This window comes from Barbus barbus, assembly GCF_936440315.1.
Source record: "Barbus barbus genome assembly, chromosome: 31".
In the NCBI taxonomy this organism is placed as follows: Eukaryota; Metazoa; Chordata; class Actinopteri; order Cypriniformes; family Cyprinidae; genus Barbus; species Barbus barbus.
The window spans coordinates 5,822,081-5,844,743 of record NC_136759.1 but is presented as its reverse complement, the minus strand read 5'-3'; the positions used below and the strand labels follow the sequence as shown (position 1 = coordinate 5,844,743).

Below are 22,663 nucleotides of genomic sequence, written 5' to 3'. Positions count from 1 at the left end.
CCTCGTTTAGTTGTCTCTCGGCAGCTCTTAGATAAGAAAGGATCTGTGTCAAGGCTGAATGACTCAACACAACATAACACAAACAGATAAGAGGAACCCACACATACACAGTGGTAAAGCCCAGATAAGGAATTTAAATGAAATTCAGCTAACGCTGTTTTTTCAGAATAATCAAATCCCAGAGCTGTGGTTTTTCCCCTTTGGTCTGGGATTCGCTCCAGCCTGTGCCTGATACGTAGGAGACACTGCGAAGAAGACAGTGAGATTAAAAGCAGCTCTGTTGGTCATGAAAATGGATGAGGCTCAGCCGCAGTGGAGCAGCTGAAGACAGAGAGACTGCCCGGCACTCCAAAGCACATCCGTCATGCGCGTCAGAGCAGTAATGCAGAGAAGAGCAGTGCAGGGCAGTGTATAAAATCTTCCATGCTGCCACCTTCACTCTCATGCATCACAACACGCACTGACTGTTGCGCTTCAGACCGCCCGCTGCGCGCGCCAGACCAGGCCTTTTGATTATCACAGAGAAAGTTTTACTGAGGAGATTTTATAACTTTGCTGAATTAGGAAGTTTATGTTATGAGTTTGAGGCAAGTTTAGTTTCAGCCAGGATTAGAAAGGGCTTTGTAGATTGACATTTAGGGTTGTTGTATAACACTTGTGAAGTTAAGTACACTTAACAGTCTAAATTATAGGTTTAGATTTAGGATTGTATATTTAAATTCAGTGGTTTTTCCATCCGTTTTTATTCGGTCATAATTGTAGATGAAATTATAAATGTCAATTTCAGTTACTTGTAAATACACTCAGTTACTTGGAGTTACCACACACAGTTTCTTGTAGATACTCAGTTTTGAAAGCAAGATTGTAGGTTTAAATTCAAGATTTCATTTTATACAGTAAAATGGATATTAATCGTTGCAATGTTATTTGTGGCAAAGTTTCCCAAGTAATGATATCAGTGACTCATCAGCACAGCTGCATAAATATGTTTTCTGTCAGCAAACAACTCTTGAAATCCGTGTTTGGTTTCCTGGGCAAAGTCCATGTGAGGTTCAGGCTTGACTTTTGTTGGTTACCTGAGTCTGTTGATGACCTTTCATGTACATAGCTGAGGTGAATTTGATAAGGCAGCGCATCCGTCATAAATACAACCTGGCTGACAACACATCGAGTCATCAGCTGAATCTACATGGAAAATGGCAAGAATTCCCTGAGTACTTCCATATATAAAATGCAATACTGGTCTTTAAAACATCAACCTTGTAAATTTTTTTATTTTATTTTTTTGGCATGTATATGCCCTATAATCACTATTTAAGCTATAGAATAATTGCACACTTGTTTACTCTTGGTTTTAGCCTAAAGGTTCTTGCCATAAATATAAAGTTCTTATCATGTAGAGCAGACCTTTACTACATACCTTTAACTGATTAAACTTAAAAGTTCATCTCTGTACCCTCTGCAGAGATGTTCGGATTAAGCCTTCTATGAAATAAGACTTATAAATCTCACCGGACATGCATGCTTTGGCTTATTAAAAGAGACTTGGGCTGATCCCAGGGCTCAAGCTTTTCATTAACTAGCATTCCAGGCACACTGTATCTTTCACTGTACCAGCAGTCTATACCTCAATTCAGCTGGGACCAGCGGGCAAAGGCTGCAGCCAAGTCAGTGACATGCCCATGTGTTTAAAAACAGCCGCCCACATCTTCTGTAATAAAACTGCCTTCTCTCAACTCTAGTGACTAATGTGGCCACCTTTCTTTCGTTCTCTTCAAAAGCATATAGGATTTATTTATTTCACGCTCTGTTGACTTTGGACCATGAACTGTGAGGTATACTAAAGGCATTACTGTATGTCAGGAGACAATCATACTTCTTTTTATGTCACTCCACAAAGCCGTCGCTGCTCTTCAGAGCTGTTCAAAGATCAGCCGTCACCGGGATGCACAGAATGAGCAAGGTATGCCGCAGAACACCTGTGTGTGTGTGTGCGTTCATTAGGGTGTGGGTGCATATGCACACACAAAGCCCTACATAGCTCTGATGTTAGCACACACATGCTGTTATAAAAGACCCGGCACCACAATATTTTCACAAAGTCAAACAAACTCACACCTGCGGGGAGCCCATTTCAAATTGTCCACGCTGACCTGACCCACATTATTTCTCAAGACAATCCTGGCATGTTAAATAGATGTTGAATAAATATGTACAAAAAGTGCATGATAACAAGGGCTTTCAACCACTGAAGAAAGCAAAGAAAAAACAAAAAACTTGTTTGGCTATTAGTAGAGAATCATCTACACACATATCATTTCTTTAGCAGTTATTTACTATGGCTAGTTGATGAGTTGCGGCTTTGTTCAGTTCTCTAAAAATAAGCATTAAACTGTTGAAACTTCATAAATGTGCAAAAAGTAGGCCTAACATCCCTGAAAACATCGCACCCGGTCCTTCATAAAGGCCAGACCTTAGATTCCTTTCATCCATTCATCAGCCTGAGAGAAAACGAGAGAGTTGATGTGAATGCAGAAGAAAGGAGAGAGTGAAAGGACAAAAAGGAGGGGTTTGAGGCACTGGCGAATGTGTTGATGAGGGTTGCTGCCCTCCGCTGAATGTGGAATTCTGTCTTCCACGCCTTTCCTTTTTTCTCTCAAGGCCCTGACAGGTCATTTCCTGATGGAAGAGAGCGATAGAGGGACGACTGCTGATAGAAAGCAGCAGACAGAGATGGAGGGAAAGAGAACTCGTATCCTGTGAGGTGTGGGGAAAGATTTGAGAATGAAGGAGACATGTTGACAGGAAGTAGAAGCCGCTGAAGTATAAATATGTACAAAGCCATTATCTTTGATTACTAATTTCTCATTTCTCCAGTTGTGTCTATTTATATCTCACCGCAGGAGCGGACTCGGGAAGCGTACACTGATACAAAGTCAATAACTCACTGCAGGGGAAGAGTGTGTGTAAAAGAGAGAGAGATACATAGGACGGCAATATCTGGAAACATTCCTTTTTTGAAGAGGAATATAGGCTTCCTGGAATTATCAGGCTCTCTCGTGTTTGCTTTCCACGTGTATGTCTGTGCAGATGGAGGCAGGTCAGATACCACACTGCTCAGGTTTACCGGGGTTTGTTTGTGTATATGTTACGGAGTTTCATCTGAGATGAGTTTTCAAAGTTATTGTGCATCCAGGCCTCTGTGGGACACTGGAGGGCAGGCGTTGTGTGTGTGTGTGTGTGTGTGTGTAAGGTGACAGGGTGGCGACGTGATGAATCTTCAAGGGCATTCCTGTTCGTGCGAGGTTGTGCCGTGTGTGTGTATTCAGAGCTATGTCTGAAAGCATCCAATAACATCATCCCTGTTTCCCCACAGACATTTTTATATTTTCCACTGATGACATGATGAACGAGTTGCTGTCAGACTAGCCCGAGTGAAGATATTCATCTCAGAGAGAGAGAATTTCCAGTGCCTGGAATTGAAGTATAACCAGTATCAGGGTTAAAGGGCTTCCATAAAACTCAAACCCTGCCAGCATTTTAGTTTTTCGTGTTTGTTTTTGTGTTTGCTAAGTTTTCGCTTTGATTCCCATAAGATTTGACAAGACTGAGAACAGGGATGTGGTTTGAAACATGCTGATGTAGCAAACGGGATGCACTGCAATTCAGGTTTAAACGTAAGGAAACAAAATTAAAATTAATTTAAGTTCAAAGAAATTAATGCTTAACCTTTTATACAGCCATGTTTGAAATTTTTGAAAATGTTTAAAAAAAGTCTTGATGGATGGATGGATGGATGGATGGATGGATGGATGGATGGATGGATGGATGGATGGATGGATGGATGGATGGATGGATAGATAGATAGATAGATAGATAGATAGATAGATAGATAGATAGATAGATAGATAGATAGATAGTTGCTGCCATTTTGACCCCATTCTTTCAGTCTCAACTATCTTTTTTGCTACTTAAAATATAATAAATAAACAAGGAAAGTATTTTCTCGTATGTATGCACAGTGAACCATAAATGATGTTCTACTGTGACGTTCCTTCAGGCGCATACTAATTCAATTAATGTTAATCCGCATCAAAATCCTGAGATAACCATTCGTCAAACGGTGACCCCTTTCCTCGCCTTTTATTTATTGCCAATGGAACAGTGTAATTAGAACACCTTTGGGACGTTGCCCGTGGTAACCTCTGATCACAGCTCCACACACACACACAATAAGTGATGCGTCCTCTAGGGGATTTTCTGGCCTTGCTGGAGTGGGTGGGTAGAAGCTCTGGCTATTGATTTGAACAGTGGGCTGATGAATCTCAGGGGAACCAATAAAAATAATTACGAAGAAGATCATCAAAGCTCCCCAGCCTTCTGCTTTGCACATGAATACATGTGAGGCAGAGCTAATAGAAGAGCGGTGGAGGTGGCATACGTGGTCATCTGTGCCCAGAAGAAATTTTTATTGCTCTGAGGTTTTATTGCTCTTTCATGGTTCTCAGTTACGTTTCTTTGAAGTTTCAGATGTTTCTCCTAAAAACCCTTGGGGAAAATTTAAAATGTAGAGCTGTATCTCTACATTTCCTGGATCTCAGGAGAGTCGTGATAGTCTCCATTTGTTCTCATTGGTGTCTCAGAGTTTGAGATTAAAGAGGTCCTGTTTGTGGATGAGGAGATGCTATGACTCTTATGAGGAGATGAAGAGAACTTTATGGAAATGTACTGTAGATGGCTCAGCAGCAGGCTCGGAAATAAATAAAAACAGTTAAAAACTATACTATTTCTGTCCTCCACCATCCATTAAGTGGTGGCACAATATGTACAAGGATGAAATTAGTCCTCTCGCCATGCAGGAGACAAGAGGGAGGTTCTGCAAGTGAGCTATTGTTCTTAACCAGCCTGTAAACAATGACTAACATGACAGTTCACCCCCTCTAGGCTTTCTCATCCATAGAAAACACATCCTCCTCCTTGACTGATTCTGTAGGCTGCATATGGCGAGGAGGAGTAGAGGAAGACAGGCTTTAGGAAACTTAGATGAGGTGAAGGTAGATTATGCTATTTCCATCTGCTAAAATATACTTTCTGGAAAATGGATGGATATAAATTGCATCAGTGCGTTACATGTCGTATCAAGAATGATTATGAACGCATGAATCAAACTCGATTGGAATGTCGACAGTTTCTCACACGGATTTCCATGCATCATGTATGCGTTCCCCAGTCCAAATGTGTGTGCATGTGTGCTTGTGTGTGGGCTGGCTGGGGGGTCCAAGGGAAGAGGAAATGGTTCTTTGAATGGTGTGCGCTCAGAGACATAGTAAAGAGCACTCTCCCAGGCGGCCAAGAGCACTTGATTGTACAACAAGCAATGATCGCATTAAGAGAGGGCAGCAGGAAGAACGAAAGAGGGAAACAAAGAGACAGAGAGTGGAAATGAAATAAATTGACTTTGCCAGTGGCTTAGTCTGCTGATGGGAGAAAATATAGAAAAAATAACTTTTTCATTTTCATGTGCTACATCCACAAGTGTGTTAGGGGTAATGAAGTGTGTGTGTGTGTGTTGTGTGTGTGTGTGTGTGTGTGTGTGTGTGTGTGTGTGTGTGTGTGTGTGTGTGTGTCTGCCGGTATGATTGACCCGGTTATAGTGGTCACTATAAAATCAGGTTTTACAATTTCAAGAGTGGAAAACAGCAAATTTTGCCTGTTGTATATCTGTAAAGGTCAAAAAACAGCACTGGGCTTTCAAAATATGTAGCATAGTAAAAATTAAAGCAGTATTTTTCTTTCTCAATACTAGTTAAGTTAGTAGAATCACTACTTTTAGTCAGTTACCACCCAGTACCTAGTAAAAAAGAATGGGCTCTTTTATCAGTTTATCCTCTATCTGTTTTTATATTTCCTTCTGTTCCTCATTTAACAGGGAAAAGCACAATTTTAGAAGCATCTGCTGAGCAAAATTTCTCCCTGGATAAAAAGACGAAAGAAAAAAAATACAGCAAGCAGATGGCGCCTCAAGGTTCAGACGATTAGAGGTTACAGATTGGAATACAAATTGGATTAAAAGAAATTAGACTAATAAAAATCGAATCGCATGGCAAGTGCAAGCATATTCACCTCAGTCATGTAAAAGTCTCTGCCAGTGGCTGTCGATTAGAAGCTAAACAGATGCTCCAGTGAGATAGCAGTTAATATATGTGTGTGTGTGTGTGTGTGTGTGTTTATGTGCATTCTTGTCGGACATGGTCCCCCCATCATCCTCTTATCTCGAACCACCCCATTTATCAATGTCATAATGTTAATTAGTGGTTTGTTCATTTAGTGACATACAACATTAAAATGAACTTGTTTCTGATTGCTGAAAGTGGGACATATACATCAATAAGAAACAAAATGTTATACATTTTCGTGTTCATTCATTAAAAATTGGTGTGTATAATGCATGGATATGCATGGATACACCAATGTTGCATCAGTGTCCCAACCTTAAATGAGTTTGACACCTCAGGTTTTGAGGGATGCAGACTGCCAAGAGGGAGGGAGAAGGATAAATGCGAGAGGTAGTCAGAGACAGCAAAATCAGCGTATCTGCAAACTTCAGCAGAGCTCGGTTTCATAGTATGCAGCACAACTTAAACATGAAACCTGGAGGATACAGGATAAGACCTCGAGCTGTCAGTAGCAAGTCCCTTGTGTGACCCCCATGTCTGCTCTGGGTCCTGTGTGTGGCCCCACTTAGACAGCAGGCAGCTGGAATGATCACTAATCAATGAGAGGGAAATGGCAGGAATTAGCACAAATTAGGTGAAGTGGGAGTCCTCGCTCCTTTTAATAGAGTCCGTACTGCACTGCAGGAGAGAACGAACATTTAGAGCACACTAAGACTCAGCAAAACATATTTGCATACTAACAAACAAGCTTACTTCTCTGCTATGCTGTGTCCTGGTCCAACTGGTAAGAAGAGACAGTGTGGATATCGCATTTAGAAGTGATCCTAAACACGCCAAACAAATGTTATTTTTTACTGCAGTTCCATACATCAGCAACCGAAAGAGTTTAGCACCGCAGTGAACACCTGCCATCCCAAGAGAGGACACGGCCACCTTCAGCTCAAGCTAGCTGCTGCTGCTGGGGCTCTCATAGCGGAGGAGGTCTCTTCTGTGCTCTGCAGTGGTTTATGTCGAACAAACGGCTAGCGAGCAGCTGTTTTAGCAGTGCTAAACAAACAAAGCTGCACAGAGCTGTGTGGTGATCATGCTAGCATGCTACTCTCTCGGGAGGTTTAGCCACTAGCAGTGCATAGAAAAAGCTAATGAACAAACATATTGTGCCTCATTTGTAGATATATCTTTTTGGTCTTGTTGATAATCTTGCATAATGCTCTTGTTTTAGATTTCTCTCTATGAAACTTGGTCATTATGGGGCCTACAATATATGTGTTTTGGTCCCCGCAAAGACAGACAATCACATGCTAAAATTATATCCCCTTCCCTTTTGCAGTCACTCCTAGTTTTAAGCGATTCCAATCCCTGAAAGAAGTCAAAAATCAGCATTTACAATCTCAAGGGTGTTTCCAAGCTAGCCATGTGCTATTGAAGCGTGTAAAGCTTACAGCATTCATCTGATGGCAGCGCTAGCGGTTCGGGCTTACCATCTCTTTTTGGCCGGGTTTTGGGGGGATCAGGGGCTGCTTTTGTCCCTCTTTGGCCCATGCCTTAGTGATGTAAATTCAGGGTGCCCTCTGGCTCCTTATCTCTAGGGTTAAGGCTCACACTGCTCTTTCTGCAATCTATTATCATAAGGGCCAGACTCCTAGCGTGGGCTGCTAGCATTATCCATACCAAATGCAAGGCAATGCAGGGGAACGTTCAAGGGATTAGCATTTTAACACAGTGTGAGTCTAAACCCCTGAACCTCTCTGTCACAGAGGGCAAGTCCCCAATGGCTTGCCAGCTCACTATGTGGCACCCTAAATTAGTGTGCTGGAACAGAGAGCTGGGTTGTGTTTTTGACATTGCTTTTCTTGGCTCATTGCTTTTGCATGCTCAGTGAACAACTGGCAGTAGAGATAAAGGATTGTTTTAAGGGAGTATGTAAGTAAGATTTTCTAAACTCAAATCTTACTTTTTTTAGCTTAAAGGTTCTTTCTAGATTCAAAATGTTAGATTGTGATTGACAAGACCAGGGGTTTCCAGTCCTGCTCCAGAAGGGCCACTGAGTTTAGCTCCAACCCCAGTTAAACACTCTTAAACCTAATCAAGGTTTCCAGGAAGACTAAAAGCTTACAGAAAGATGCATTGGCATAAAATTGAGCTAAACTCTGTATGACTTTGGCCCAACAGGAGCAGGATTGGACACCCCTGGCTTAGACTAATGCTAATTGGTTTGTTACATAAATGTAAGGTTGGACCTGACAAGTCTTCCGCTTTCTTTGTTTTCCTAGGATCCCGTCTACGGCAGGAAGATTCTCCACCTCGGATCGTAGAACACCCCTCCGATCTGATTGTATCCAAGGGCGAGCCAGCCACCCTAAACTGCAAGGCGGAGGGGCGGCCCACCCCTACCGTGGAGTGGTACAAGGATGGAGAACGAGTTGAAACCGATAAAGATGACCCTCGATCCCACCGCATGCTCCTGCCCAGCGGCTCGCTCTTCTTCCTGCGAATCGTTCATGGCCGTCGAAGCAAACCTGACGAGGGGGCGTACGTTTGTGTGGCACGCAATTACTTGGGGGAAGCAGTCAGTCGAAACGCCTCACTGGAAGTAGCATGTAAGTATGCGATTTCTTTAATTATTGTCTTGAGTCACGGTAACAATCAATGTCGGAGAACTTGTTTTTTTCCATGAACCCTGTGGACCAGACTGCACTTTAATGTTCCTAACCGTACAATTGCACAATTCTGGTTTTGGAATACCACAACATTTGCCACATAGAATTGTGATTTGTTATTGCATCTGACAGATTTTGGAAAAGACCTGATTTCTCTAGTTCCAAAGCAATCAGTGGGAACTATTTTGCAGTTGGCTTCTGACTTTAATTAGCTCTACATATGTTTTAACAAATCTTAGATATATCAGTCTGTTTTGGTACAATCTGCCAGGCTTGTAGTTTTTCCATCTGACTGAGAAATGGAAATGATAGGGCATGCCAAGGAAGTGCAGAGCGACAGACTCAGATGAAAGAGCATGCTAGGTGTGGAAGGAGGGTGTAAACACTCTATACAGGAAGGCAGAATCTGGGAGGGGGGCTTATTGACAACCTGTAGATGGGTTCTGCTTTGAAGAGGGTCTCTGTTGGGTTGACTTGCATTTTCAGAGAGAGCACATCCCTTGGGATCAAATCCCCAAGCGAATCAGAGACCACTATGAGTGACAGCTAAACTGTCCTAATTTGTTTTTCTACTAACCAGTGAGTATGCTATTTTAATGATAGGCCTTTTTGCTAAATCATTGCTTATTAATGGACTGTTGTAGCCAAGAAACTCTTTGCCAGGCAGACCTTACGTCTATTGTCTTGGGAGTTTGAGATCTTTGTGATCAGTGAATACATTTTTAATCTAAAGGCATAAAAGCTAGCTACACTAGCTTAGCATAAATGCCAAAGCAAAAGTCATTAGAGATTAAGGAGTATTGGTTTTGCTCTGCTGGGTTTGTAGTCTAGACCTGAAGTCTAAGTGAGCCGCTCTCTTGAAGTCTGTTTCAACCCGAGCTGATCAATACTGCGGCCTCTCTTATGCATTGTTATGAAAATAGGGGCAATCCATCATGAAATAAGGATATGATGATAAATATTGAATAAATTGATAACTAAATTGACTCTGTGTGCTGCCGCCAAGACCCCATGCAGTAATGAGAGGGTGTGTGTGTGTGTTTAGCTGTTGGAAAGGGTAACTCTAGATGAAGGGATTGTGGGAAGGTTTTGAGAGCCAGTAAATTTTGAATGCTGCTGCATTTTCTATTTTTAACCTGTAATTGATGATACAGGACGGTGATTTGGGTTAAAGGAGAAGATGCTGGCGTTTAGTTTTTGCAATGGGTACTTTCGAGCTAGTAATTGCGGGAAGCTTTTCAGTAATATTTTTGAATAAATGTTCTATTTTTAACCTGTAATTGATGATACACAACTGCGTTTCGGGTTATAGGGTATATATAGAAGGGTATAAAGGCAGTTTGTGTGTGTTGTGTGTTTTCACTCGTGTAGCTGGCAGGGGGTGTGTGTTTTCTCTGATCCTCTTAGCTCTTCCGAGGCGGTGGTGGCGGCCCCCAGGTGCTAACTGTGTGACAGCAGCTTGATCTATCGATCGCACTAAGAGGGGTCTCCTCGCCTAAATGAAAATTCATGAAAAATTGACGACGTCCCCGATTATTCCTTTTTTACTTGTATCTTTCACTTTCCCCTCTCTGTTCGCGCTAGCTCTCTACCTTTCCAGCATGGTGCAAAGTCAGATGCTGTGTCTGAAACCTAATCTAAAAGTGCACTGTTTTGTGAATGAAGGTAACTTGTAAGGAAACAAGACACTTGTAAGGTTTCCAAGACACTATAACGTCATCTAATGATCCGAAACATTATTCAGACATAACCAAGCTAATTTTTAGGCACATTTTGATTCAAATAAATATCATCAGACACTATTTTTATTCTTTCAGCCAGATATTGGAATGCTTCCTACCTCCATATACAGCCTGCAGAGGCAGCATTTTTCAGGTTTAGACACAGTCTGAGTTGACTAAAGGGAGACTAAACCTACAGCAGGAAAGACCAATAACTGTATTTAAAAGAGACCCCTCAGCTGTGTTACGTTACACAATTTCCACTCATAAAACTTCTCTTTACTGGTGAGTGATCACAGAAGTGAAGCCAATCTAAACCGATACAGCTCATGTATCGCTCCAAGCAAAATATGTTTCATCTGTCACATCGTAGAAATATTCTGAAGCGGCGCTGTTTTCTCAAGAAGTAAATGTTGATTTTATAGCCAGCTGTGTATATCTGATCTATATGAAATACTCCCAGACTCACATACGTATAAGACGTTCACCTCCAAAACAAACAGCTGGCCTTCAGTGACAAACTGAAAAATGTGGTGAATGTTCCAGACTGTTTTGCGACGTTTGTTTTTGGGGTTCCGACTCTGGTTACAAGCCCAGTACTTTTTCATCTTTGTGTCACAAATCGTCTCCTGTTGCGATATATGGTTCCGTCTCTCTCCCTCCTTCTCATATGGGGTCAATCCGCACCCCCACAAGCTGAGTGAATGGCTCTGTTGAAACAGATTGTAGACAGGCGTTCACCGTGGACCACTGAAGCCGCCTGATCAGAGAGACCCCAAGCTGGGCTGCAGGAAGCAGAGAGAGGCCTGTGAAAGGAGCTCGCTGCATTATTAATAATGAGGCAGATTGCAAGGAGGTGTCCGCTGAAGCAGGATTATCTCAAACGCTAGTCTTTAACAATTGACCATTAGTAATGCCACAAAGAAGATACACAGATCTTGTTACGGATGTTTGTGTCCTAGAGAGTTTAAAGCGAATGTGCAAAAGGGTTGATTTTGTCCCTATAATGATTCAAGGTGCTTATCTGTCTCAACACAATTATTTGTCTCCTGTAAACTTATTTCTGTGGGGTTTATCGCTTTAGCCTCTTAAAATGGTCCATTTCTTCACTTAAAGGTACCGCACGTCTTTCCACTTTCCTCAACATAAATGAATCCCTTTCCTGTCATTTATACGGTCTTAATTAGAGCAGAAGAATAGAAGAGTGGAAAAGGTGCTGACAAGCCACAGGGAGCGATTGGCTGAATCCCAATTCGCATACATCTACTGTACCCTAAAGGCACATATTTCGCTGGTGATGCATACATGCTTGAAATATATAAAGTACATGTGTGGCTTTTTTATTAGCATTACAATGTTTATGTTTCAGAGAAATCAACTTCCTGTGTGAATGGCATTCTTATAATTGTCTCTGCATGTTAAGCTGGGCATAATATTTTAGCATTTAGGCTAACAAAGTTGGCAGTTGCAGTATCAAATTGTTCATTAATTTTTTCCTAAAACTGAATAAGAATAAGACCACAAGGGGTTGTGGGAAATATTAGCCTACTTACCATACACTAACAAACTTTGCTAAACTAGATAACACTGTTGACCATGTATTGTGTACATGTACATGTTTGATATAGAGTGGGACACACAAATCTAAATTTTACATACTATATAGGAAAAAAAGAAAGTGAATTTGGATTGTTATCTTAAAATTAGCTTTCTCTGTCTATTTACTCTGTCTCTCTATGATGTATGTGATGGATACATTTCGGTCTAGGTCGCACCCTGTGGCACTCCTTGCTTCTGGGAAATATATTTTGTTCTTTTGTTGCTATTTTTCTTTCTCTGTGTCTTTGTCTCTCTCGCACTCTCTCTTTTTGTTTCTCTCTCATGGTCTTTCTCTTCTCGGGATAAACTGGGTCAATGAGCAGGTTCATAAATCATTGCGAAGACTATGTCAGACTGAGGCAAGCCCTGCTTTGAATAAATTTGCCAAAGTGATGAACTCTCTGGTCGTAGCTTGTATACAGGCACTATGTGACAAGCCACACCGGGGGCACACAGTCATCCAGGAAAATGTTAATTAGCCCCCTGTATCTCTTCTCAGGTGGAGAGGTGTGTGTATTATAAATCTGAGGGCAACAAGCTTGTTGAACATGGGGGCATTAATTAAGCGTATAAGGTGCAAATTTGTGCGTGTTTGTGTCTGCTAATGGTCCGTGCTAATAACAATGTGAAGGTGTTCATGTACTTTGAATCTTAGCGACAAAAAGTGCTGTTTCGTTCACTTGTAACCTTTAAAAAGTATGCAAATGAAGGAAGGGTGAAACAGATGTCGTTGCTGGTTTGTTAAAGGGCCACCAGCCTGGGATTGCCTGGCGTTTTTGAAAAGGTTCTTTTGATACGCTTCAGCGTGGCACTTCAGCAATTAAGAGTATCGTTAGGCAGCATTTGGAACTGGTAAGATGAAGTAATTAGTGGAAAAATGGTGCTTTCTTGTGTTAAGTTTTTCTGGTGTGTCTCAAGCTGTTTGACTGTGTGTCTGGCTTCAGTAAAATCTAATAAAAGAGGATGAAAATAATTGGACACACACAGCTAGAAGGGGTGGGTGGTATGATCGAAATCTTATATCACGTTATGAGTAATTATATGGTAACAATATATACACTATCATTCAAAAGTTTGAGGTCAGTAAGATTTTTCTTCTTAAAGAAATGAATATTTCTAAATTAAATTGATCAAATGTGGCAATATAGACATTTATGATGCTGCAAAAGATTTCTGTTTCAAATTAATGCTGTTCCTTTAAATTTTCTATTCATCAAAGAAAAAAAAAGATCATGGCTTTGATAAAAATACTAAGCAGTACAATAACATTGATAATATATATATATATATATATATATATATATATATATATATATATATATAGAAATTTTTTGTTTTTCTTCTTTTCCTTCCTTTTTTCCTTGCATGTAAATAACATAAAGCTGCACTTCCCATTAGCAGTATAGCAAAATATCCACTGGTTGTCACAGTTCTGCTGTAGTGTGGTGTATGCCATCATACCACCCTTCCCTAACATCTAGACTACAAACGCCCATCTGGCTTTCAACATCTCATCTGGTGGACAAGTGAGCGTGTGTGAGTGAATTAATCAAACACACACTCACATGCATTTGTCCTCATCCGCCTGATTGTAAATGTCAGTGTCTGTCTGGGTCCTCTGACCTGCATTTGAGTTATCCCGGGATCCGGATTCTGCAGGTTCTAGGGGTTGGTGATTAAGTTGAAAGCAGACGGATGTCAGGATGCATCCATGGCCCACAGGGAATGTTGGTTTCTGATAAGAGGGAGGGAGGGTGAGGTGCCGGCAGAGAGGTGGAAGAAGAACAGATCTCTAGTCTGTGATAAAGGAGAAAGAAATAAAATCCCTGATTGAATGTGTCAGTGTTGTATATCTGCCGTGCTGGAGTCAGTGCTCACACCATAAAGACCAACCTCCTTATCAGCAGCATGTTACGTTACACACACATGCATGCCGGCTGCGGTGAGATGGAGCCATGCAGATTTGGATGCATATCTTATGGTCACATCTTAGTGTGTGTGCGAGACTAATCGGTCAACTGTGTAGATGATATTAAATGATTCTTCATTGTTTGTATATGTGGAGGAAGCCCTCTGGACAGGATATATTGGTCCCATGGAACCCTAGAAATACACACACATACAGTTTATACACGCACACATTGACCTTTTTCATTCTCTCTTTCTCTCTCTCACTGTCTTTTGTAAGCTCACTCTTGTCCCCTTGTGAGTGATAAAGTTTTTACAAATTTTTATGGGATTTTGCCTCAGTTTTTGACAGGATAGCAGAGAAACTATGGGGAAAAGAACAAGGGTTGGCAAATGGCCTGAAATGGATTCAAGCTACTGCTTTATTCAGTGTTATGTTGGAGCATGTGCATGACCTGCCAGGCCGGATCTCAGACTGGTTTTAAGTTTTAACAAAAGTGAGAAGCACAACTAGTCTGTAGGATGTAAATATTTATCTGACATTGTTGGTATGATAATATGTGATTTGCCCATTTGAAAATAGGTCACGAATGGTATTTCAGATTTAACTATTTTTTGAAGTTATAATCATATTTTATTTTTTAAATATATATTAGAATATGCCAGACAGGTCTTAGCACAAATCTGCCCAGTTGCTCTCAGTGGCTTTTAGAGTTATACAGTGGAATGGATTTACGCAGAGCAGAGTCCATTATGATCAGATGGTCATTGTGGATTAGCAGAAAGGATTTCGCCTCTTTTCTTTTTTGAGTAAACACATATTTCTGCTTTGTTCAGTTTGTTGTGTCTGTATCCAGTCAGATCTTATACTTAATCTGAACAGCACAGTAGAAATATATAATCAGTTGTTTTTTTCACAGTCCAAGCACTGTCGTCTGCATTTTGTTGTAATGAGAGAGTTTATCTATTATCTTATTCTCTCGCTAACTATTGCCGTGGTTTTGTACATGCATCTCTGCTAATCTCTCTCTGTGCGTGTATGAGTGTTACATTGATTCTGTGTGGTCTCTATGACCCTAAACTACTTAAAACTCCATTAAATGATTGCCTGCCATCAAAAAGAGCCAGAAGCTATGGCGAATCATTCCGAATGGTCATTTAAATCCAATCAAAGTCCAGACTATTGACTTCAATCTGCATTTCCAGACCACAGCAAACATGTTTGTGTCCCTGTACTGTGCCAGGCATTCACCTACTAGAGGTTCCTCTGCGGTTCCTCGTCAGGTCGTCTCATTCCCATGAGATTGCAGGATTCTGACAGTCTTCTGCATGGGATTGGATCCGGTGACCCGTAAAGACCTGTCAGACCCCTCCATCGTAATCCCTTAGCGTTCAGCTCTTTACGAAGAGCAGATACCCCTCACCCTACGAATGCGCCAGTGCTGTCTACCCATAACCCCTGAAGCAAAGCCTCCTGGGACCCCTACCAAGGCCTGTAATCCATCATATGTACGTGTGTGTGAGAGCAAATTCAGCTCCGCCCTTAACTGAGGACAGAGGAAATTGATTCATCTTTCTGTTGAAGCGAACAATCTGTTATTTTCTCAAAGAAAAAAGTGCCATGCCGAGTGCTGATGGTGCAAACTCTCGCGCTTGAACACACACACACTGTGTACAAACTGCAGTGCCGTTTCGGTGGAGTGTCATCATCAGAGAACGCTTCCCATCGCTCTGATGGATGATGTGTTTTTGAACCTTGCACCCTGGTCACCTACAACACAACTCAATCAAGCTGGCCACCTGAAGGTATCCGTCGTTATCGAAACTGGCATTTAGATTGTGCCAACTTTAGCACCCTTCTCTCAAACTCCCCTTCTTGTGCAGGACTAATAGTGCGTGCGATGCTGTTGTGACCGTGTGGTGTTATCGGTGCAGTTATTGAGTTTGACTCTTGTTACTCTGGGAGTGCTGCGGGAGAGCTAGTTCCTACTGCCGTCCCGGACAGCTGCGGAGAGGACGAGGGAACGGTAACCTAAGCTTCCTGTACCGCAGCGTATGACGGGGGGGATGAAATCCGAGCCCCCTCCTGTCCCTTGTCTCCTTCCTGCTGGTGTTTGAAATTGATAGGCGGTGTGGGGTCCTTCACAAGGCTTGGGAGTTTATGAGTGTGATCTAAAGAACAGCTGGAGTTGGCCTCTGGACTCTCAGTCTGCGATGCGGCCCCGGGAGGGTGTCAATGAGAAAATTTGTCAGTGGTTAGGACCTCTGCCCTCATATTTATTTCATATATATATATATTTATCAGATGTGTTTCGAGTTAATTGCCTGTTTACTTGCAACTTATAGAGCGCAACAGTCGGGTGCTGGAAGTAAAAATAGCATTTATTTTCTCCATAGAGGAATTATAAACCTTTAAAGAGAGACCTACTGTGAGCTACAAGGTTGTTAAACAATGCTTTTGTTGGCGTCATCAGTGTGTAGTGTTTCAACCTATTTTTTAAATCATTGCATCTAATTGCAAAATTCCTGGTGAAAAGCTACATCACCCATGATTCTGCAACGAAATCTCCAACAATGAGAAAATTGTGCTAAAAAAAGTGGATGGAACTGTTGCAATCTTCTATATATCTACAGGCATTTTTTTTCATAGATTTGTTCCACAGGGCATCTTCAACCCTTCAGGTCCTCATCCAAGGCTTGTGAGCCTGTGAGCAACTTTCTGAAAACTAAAATGATGAATGGAACACCCCATGATCTCATGGACTTCATGGATGAAGGTCATGGAACTGTAGCTTCACATTAAGTGCACATTTGGGACATCCATATTTTTCCAAGGCGCTAAATTTTATCCTGATTTTGTTATTCGTGACTAGTTTTGACCTTTTCTCTGATCCTATTAGTTTTCTACTGTTTCTTTGATACTGTTTCTTCTGAAGGGGAGGCAGTCGTGGCCTAATGGATAGAGAGTTGGACTTGTAACCCGAAGGTAGTGGGTTCGAGTCTCAGGTCCGGCAGGGATTGTAGGTGGGGGTGCTGAATAACCAACACTCTCTCCACCCTCAATACCACGACTGAGGTGAGACCCTTGAGCAAGGCACTAAATCCCCAACTGCTCCCTGGGCGCCGCAGCAATGGCTGCCCACTGCTCCGGGTGTATGTTCACTACTGTGTGTACACTTGGATGGGTTAAATGCTGAGCACAAATTGCAAGTATGGGTCACCATACTTGGCCACACACCACTTATTTTTTTTCATGGGGGCAGTCGTGGCCTAATAGATAGAGTTGGACTTGTAACCCAAAGGTTGTGGGTTCGCGTCTCGGGTCCGACAGGGATTGTAGGTGAGGGAGTGAATAACCAACACTCTCTCCACCCTCAATGCCACGACTGAGGTGAGACCCTTGAACAAGGCACCAAACCCCCAACTGCTCCCCGGGCGCCACAGCAATGGCTGCCCACTGCTCCGGGTGTATGTTCACTACAGTGTGTACACTTGGATGGGTTAAATGCAGAGCACAAATTCCGAGTATGGGTCACCATACTTGGTCACACACCCCTTCCCCTTTAAGACATTTTATATGTAAATGAAGTCTGTTTTTATTGGCAAACCTCTCCACATTATAATTCATCTGGGCAGGCCAAGTTGCTGCCTATCGATGTATGTAAAATATATAGGCTTCATGAGTAGTCGTTAAGTGTTAAGTGTCATTATCATGAGATCTTAATTTTAATGACCTGTTTTGAGCATTATACGTATGTGCAACTTCAAGGATGGTCTGAATATTGTTTTTACCCACTTGTTATTTTACCAAGACATGCAGATTGTCTCATCATGCATGTGTGAATATTGAGTTTATTTAGACCATGATCTTTAGTTCATCTGTTTGGGCTGGTAAAATAGCTCTTACTAGCGAGGCAGCGAGACAAACAGATGGACAGATAGACATGCATACACACACACACACACACACCACTTATAAACTTGAAAACGAGAGGCAGACACATGGATCTGTTGGGCATGCATATGTGCACACACACATAGTACTGTGGCTAAAGGCCAAGTGCATAGAAATCAGAATAGCTCCATTCAAATGCAAAATAGTCTTATCTACAGACTGTTCTTCGCTGCTCTCCTGTGCTCTACACCGTTCAGGGCAAAACTATTATTTGGAGACGTGTGTACGTCTGTGTGTGTACATACTGGTGACTATATAAGGTTATGTGTGTGTGTTTGGATCTGAAGTGTGCACGAATGTGAATTTCAATGTGAAGGTCCATTGGGGTTTCATTTGGGCCTTTCTTCACGGTTTTTCACTGCAGGTTTTCTTCGAGTAGCAGTTACTTCGAGGTTATGTGAGGGAGGTTTTCGTCATGCTTTGTTCATTTAAGGTTTTCCTAATGATTTTTCATTTGGAGGTTTTTCCTCATTTTACTAGGTCTTTCCTCTTTTCTTTGGAGGTTTTCCTAATGGGTTTTCCTCAAAATTTTTATTAGGTTTTTTTTGGTGATGTTCATTGTAGGTTGTCCATATAGTTTTCACTGAAAGTTTTTCTTAGTTACTTTCTCATGAATTTTTACTGGAGGTTTTCCTCATGGGTTTTCACTGGAGGTTTTTCATACACAGAAGTTTCCCACTGGAGGTTTACCTTCATGAGTTTCACTAGATCTGTTCTCTTGGATTTTCACTGGAGGTTTTCCTCATGGAAAACCTTTAACTGAGCTCTTTCCTCATGTTTTTTTTTTTTTCCACTGAGGATTTTCTTTATTTTTGTTTTCCTATAGTGGCTAAGTTTTGAAACACAAAGCTGTACCTTTGTGAGAATAATCAGTCACATTTTTCATAGCTTTAACCTGATCAGAGTATCCAATATTCAGCCGTTAGCGCCTAGAGGGCCAGTTACGAGGCGGGACTCACATTTCATCCGTTATGTCCTACTGTAAAGCGCCTGGCAGTCCACTTTCTAAGATGAAAGCTGGTAAATTGTCCAAATCAATCACTTTAATTTGTCTGCCACATTGTTATCAAGGGTTAAATGCATTTATTTAATGCTCCGTTGTGGCGTTTGTTTTTGTTACTGTTGAGATCAGCAGCGTTTCATCCTGATGTGGTGTGTGAGTTAGAGAGGATGTGTTTGGATGGTTTAATATCAGATTACTGACCTGCACAGGAAATGAAAGCAGATGACAGTGAGTGATCACCTTGTGAGTGAATTTTGTGTGTGTGTGATTGACAAGCTGATGCATTTGACTCCCTCGATCTTTAAGAAACATTAATAGTCTCCTGCTCCCGGGTCCATATATCCAGTCCGTGTGGGTAAGGAGAGAATGAATTATGCATTTCTAGCAGACTATGAAAAATGAACACCTTCAGATTCTCATCTACATAAATCTTCATTGTATTTAGACACTAGCTGCATGTTTACATAGTGAATACAGGCCTGGTTATTTAGATTTGTGTTTCTAGAGGTTATACATTCCTGCTGACGTCTAAATATGCAGGTGACCTAAATGAGATTCAGGCAAAACATAACCCCCACAATGCACCAAGTGAGAGTAGTCAAATTGCTCCAAATGTGCCAGCCTGATGCATTAATTGCACACTTTAAAACTCATTCTTTTCTCCTTGCCATTTTATTTTGATTTGCTAGCAGTTTTTTTTTCTACCAGGAGAAAAAATAAATTCTCTGACACATTATGAATATTGATTTGGCTCTTTATAACAGAACAAGCACCGCAGGGAAGCATGCTGCTCGATTAGCACTAGTAATTGCACACATATAGTCACTGTAATTCAACTGGAGAATCACACATGTGCCAACATATTCAATCTGTTATTTCAGCAGCGACATATACACAAAGAACACATTTGGACCCTATAATTCTGCATATAGATGTTAGTTGGAGACAACCACCCAGATGTATTCAAACTGTAATTTAGCTTTAGACTCTATGCAAAGCAAATGGCAAATGTTATGCAAAATGAAATCTGTAGCATGTCGCATTCTGTGATTCAAAACCCAGCAGGTGGATAACGTCTCAGTTCTTCAAGTCCGCTTTAGTGCTTTATAACATCACATTGAAGGCCCTGTAGTATTTGGACTCTCTCAACCGGATGATAGAAATGAGAATGGTCTGATAATGATTTCCTGTAGCCGAGCCTTTAATCCCAAACGCAATGCTTATCTCTGTAGTGTAAAGCATGTGTTGTGTGGTAAGCCGGGTTTCAGATTGGCCCCTCTCTGAATGGACAGTCATTGAGGAGTTGTGGAAAGGCCGGTGTGGTGGCGTGATAGCAGGAGCTTCTCAAACGCAGTAGCAGATAGGAGGTCATCTGCTGGAAATGATCTCCGATGGGCCATTGATTGACCTGGTATTGAACCTTTGCTAATAAACTAGAGGGACAGCGCAGGTCTGGTTGTGGGTGATACAATGGAATTCAGGTTTTGTAAACCTCAAGCAGCTTTCGTGTTAGTTGAAAAAGGAAATCGGTTGATACTAGGGAAGCTCTGATCAATTTTGGCCAAAACAGATAGCAGATAGTTTTTTGTTTGTTTTGGTTTGGTTTGTTTGGTTCATTTGGTTTGGTTTTGATTTGATTTGTTTTGTTTGATTTTTTTTGTATTTTATTGATTGGTTTTGTTTAAAGTTTGCATTTGGCTGATGCTTTGTCCAAACTAATGCACTGCATTCAAGTTAAACACTTCAGACAAGTCTGTTTAACCCATGACCTTGGCTGATAAATAACAGATAAAGGACTATATATATATATATATATATGTATATGTATATCTTTTGCACATTGTACTGTAAATCACTTTGTAACTGAATGCTTTACAGTGAATCACTTTGTTTCACTGTAAAGCATTTGCCGCATACATGAATGTAAAATATTGGACTGGCCAATATTTCAATATCCCTAGAAATATTTGACAATCTGTTATAATCACCAAAACCCTCTTGCTTTCTCTTATCCTGTACACCCTCCTTTTCTGTCATCCCTCCCTCACCGCTGCCTCCTGATTGCCGTGTATCTAACGGTCCACAGATGATAACCATTCCTCCTCAATCTTTGAACCCGACCCCTCCCCCTAAAGGCGCACACAAATCAGATACGGGGGCCTCGGCAGGCAGCTAATGAAATTAGCCCCACGTTGCCCATACGCTTTAATAAGTCACTTGACTCGATTAAGGATGTGATGGTGGGGGATGTCAAATGGATACAGTGAATCTCCAGCTCGCCTGATGGTGCCAACCCGGGTGTTGATTATCATAAATATTCCCAGTCCACACACCTCAGGCAAAATCCACACTCCGACATCCCCCTTTTCCTCTCAACACTCCTCTTTCCAGGACCAGACGCCTCTTTCGGAGGCCTGGCAGGCAGTTCGGAGGTAACGTGAGGAGGGGGCGGTGCCAGCATTGTGCTGTCATTAACTTTCTTTGACTGGCAGCCGTCAAGCTGGCTGAGCCCCGCCCCCCTGCTGTGCTGCAGTCTCCACCTCCCTTCCCTCCATCATTCTCTCCTGTCATCGCTCCATCCCAAAGTGGCAGCGATTCTTTGGGTCTCAGCTGCTAGGAGGGATGATACTCCAACCACCCGCTGCTTGGGTGAATCTTCTTGGATCAGGGAAGTGGAGCCGGCCAGCCCGGAGTGACAGACGTTGGCCCGGTGCGGAACCTGATCCCCCGCTGCCTCTCCGCAGAAAACTCACGCTGGGCAGAAAGTGCCGGATAAGTGTAAGCAATCCGCAAATAACTCAACATCGCATGCGGACTGCAGAGTTCAAAGTATTTGATTATCATGGACCGGTTTTAACTTTGTAATTTAAATTTTATGTTTGAATTGAATATGCAGTGTGTCATTTCTGCACCACTAGCAGCGTTAAATGAAATTGAAAAAGTGTTGACTCTCAAACACGCACCTGTTTTTCATTATTTGGACAAACAGATAGTCCTGCCCTAAACAAAGTAAATCGATACCATTACAGTGTTTACACACTTAAGAAACATTAAGGAACATTATCCCTATACATTCAGCTGGTATATTGAGGAATGTATGGCAGGATTTTATTACAGGCATCCATTCAGTTGAGAGTAATCTGTCAGGATGGATAAGTGAGGTCTGATGTTTCTGAACCTGACAGCAGTGGTGCCTGTTTCCAGCCGGCTGTTCCCAGGTCCTGAGCGGTGCCACGTACAGGAAATGGGGTTAGAGCAAGAGAGACACCTATTTTTTCCTTTGTAGTTTATACAAGTGCATTGAAAATTTGTCTTCATCAGTGTTTTTGTGTTGTTCTCCAGTAAAAATATCTAAACATCCTTAATACAAGATAAAATTGCTTGAAAAGCAATTGCAAACAATTGTAAAAAATTCTATAATATAATTAATAATTGCAAAAAACAAAAATTAGGACTTGTTTTTTTGGAGAATATATATCTAAATCTAGCAACGTTTATGATTAAGTTTTGCTTCTGAACTAATTTTTCTAAGTTTATACTTTCTTGTTGGTATAAATCTAACAACTTTAGCAAGGTTTATACTATTGTGTGAACACGTATGCACATTTTTAACAATAACTCAAATAAATCAGTTTGTTGAA

General features: G+C 41.5%; 1 protein-coding gene across 5 annotated transcripts in view; it reads left to right on the top strand.

Annotated features, from left to right (window-relative positions):
- The window catches only part of LOC306851583 (roundabout homolog 2-like), a 194,717-nt gene that overhangs the window by 5,705 nt on the left and 166,349 nt on the right, over positions 1-22,663 (top strand). For all 5 annotated transcript variants that reach the window (XM_079387938.1, XM_079387936.1, XM_079387937.1 and 2 more), the window contains exon 2: positions 8,450-8,776. In XM_079387938.1, coding sequence (XP_079244064.1) covers positions 8,450-8,776 — 327 coding nt within the window. The remainder of the gene's footprint in view (positions 1-8,449; positions 8,777-22,663) is intronic.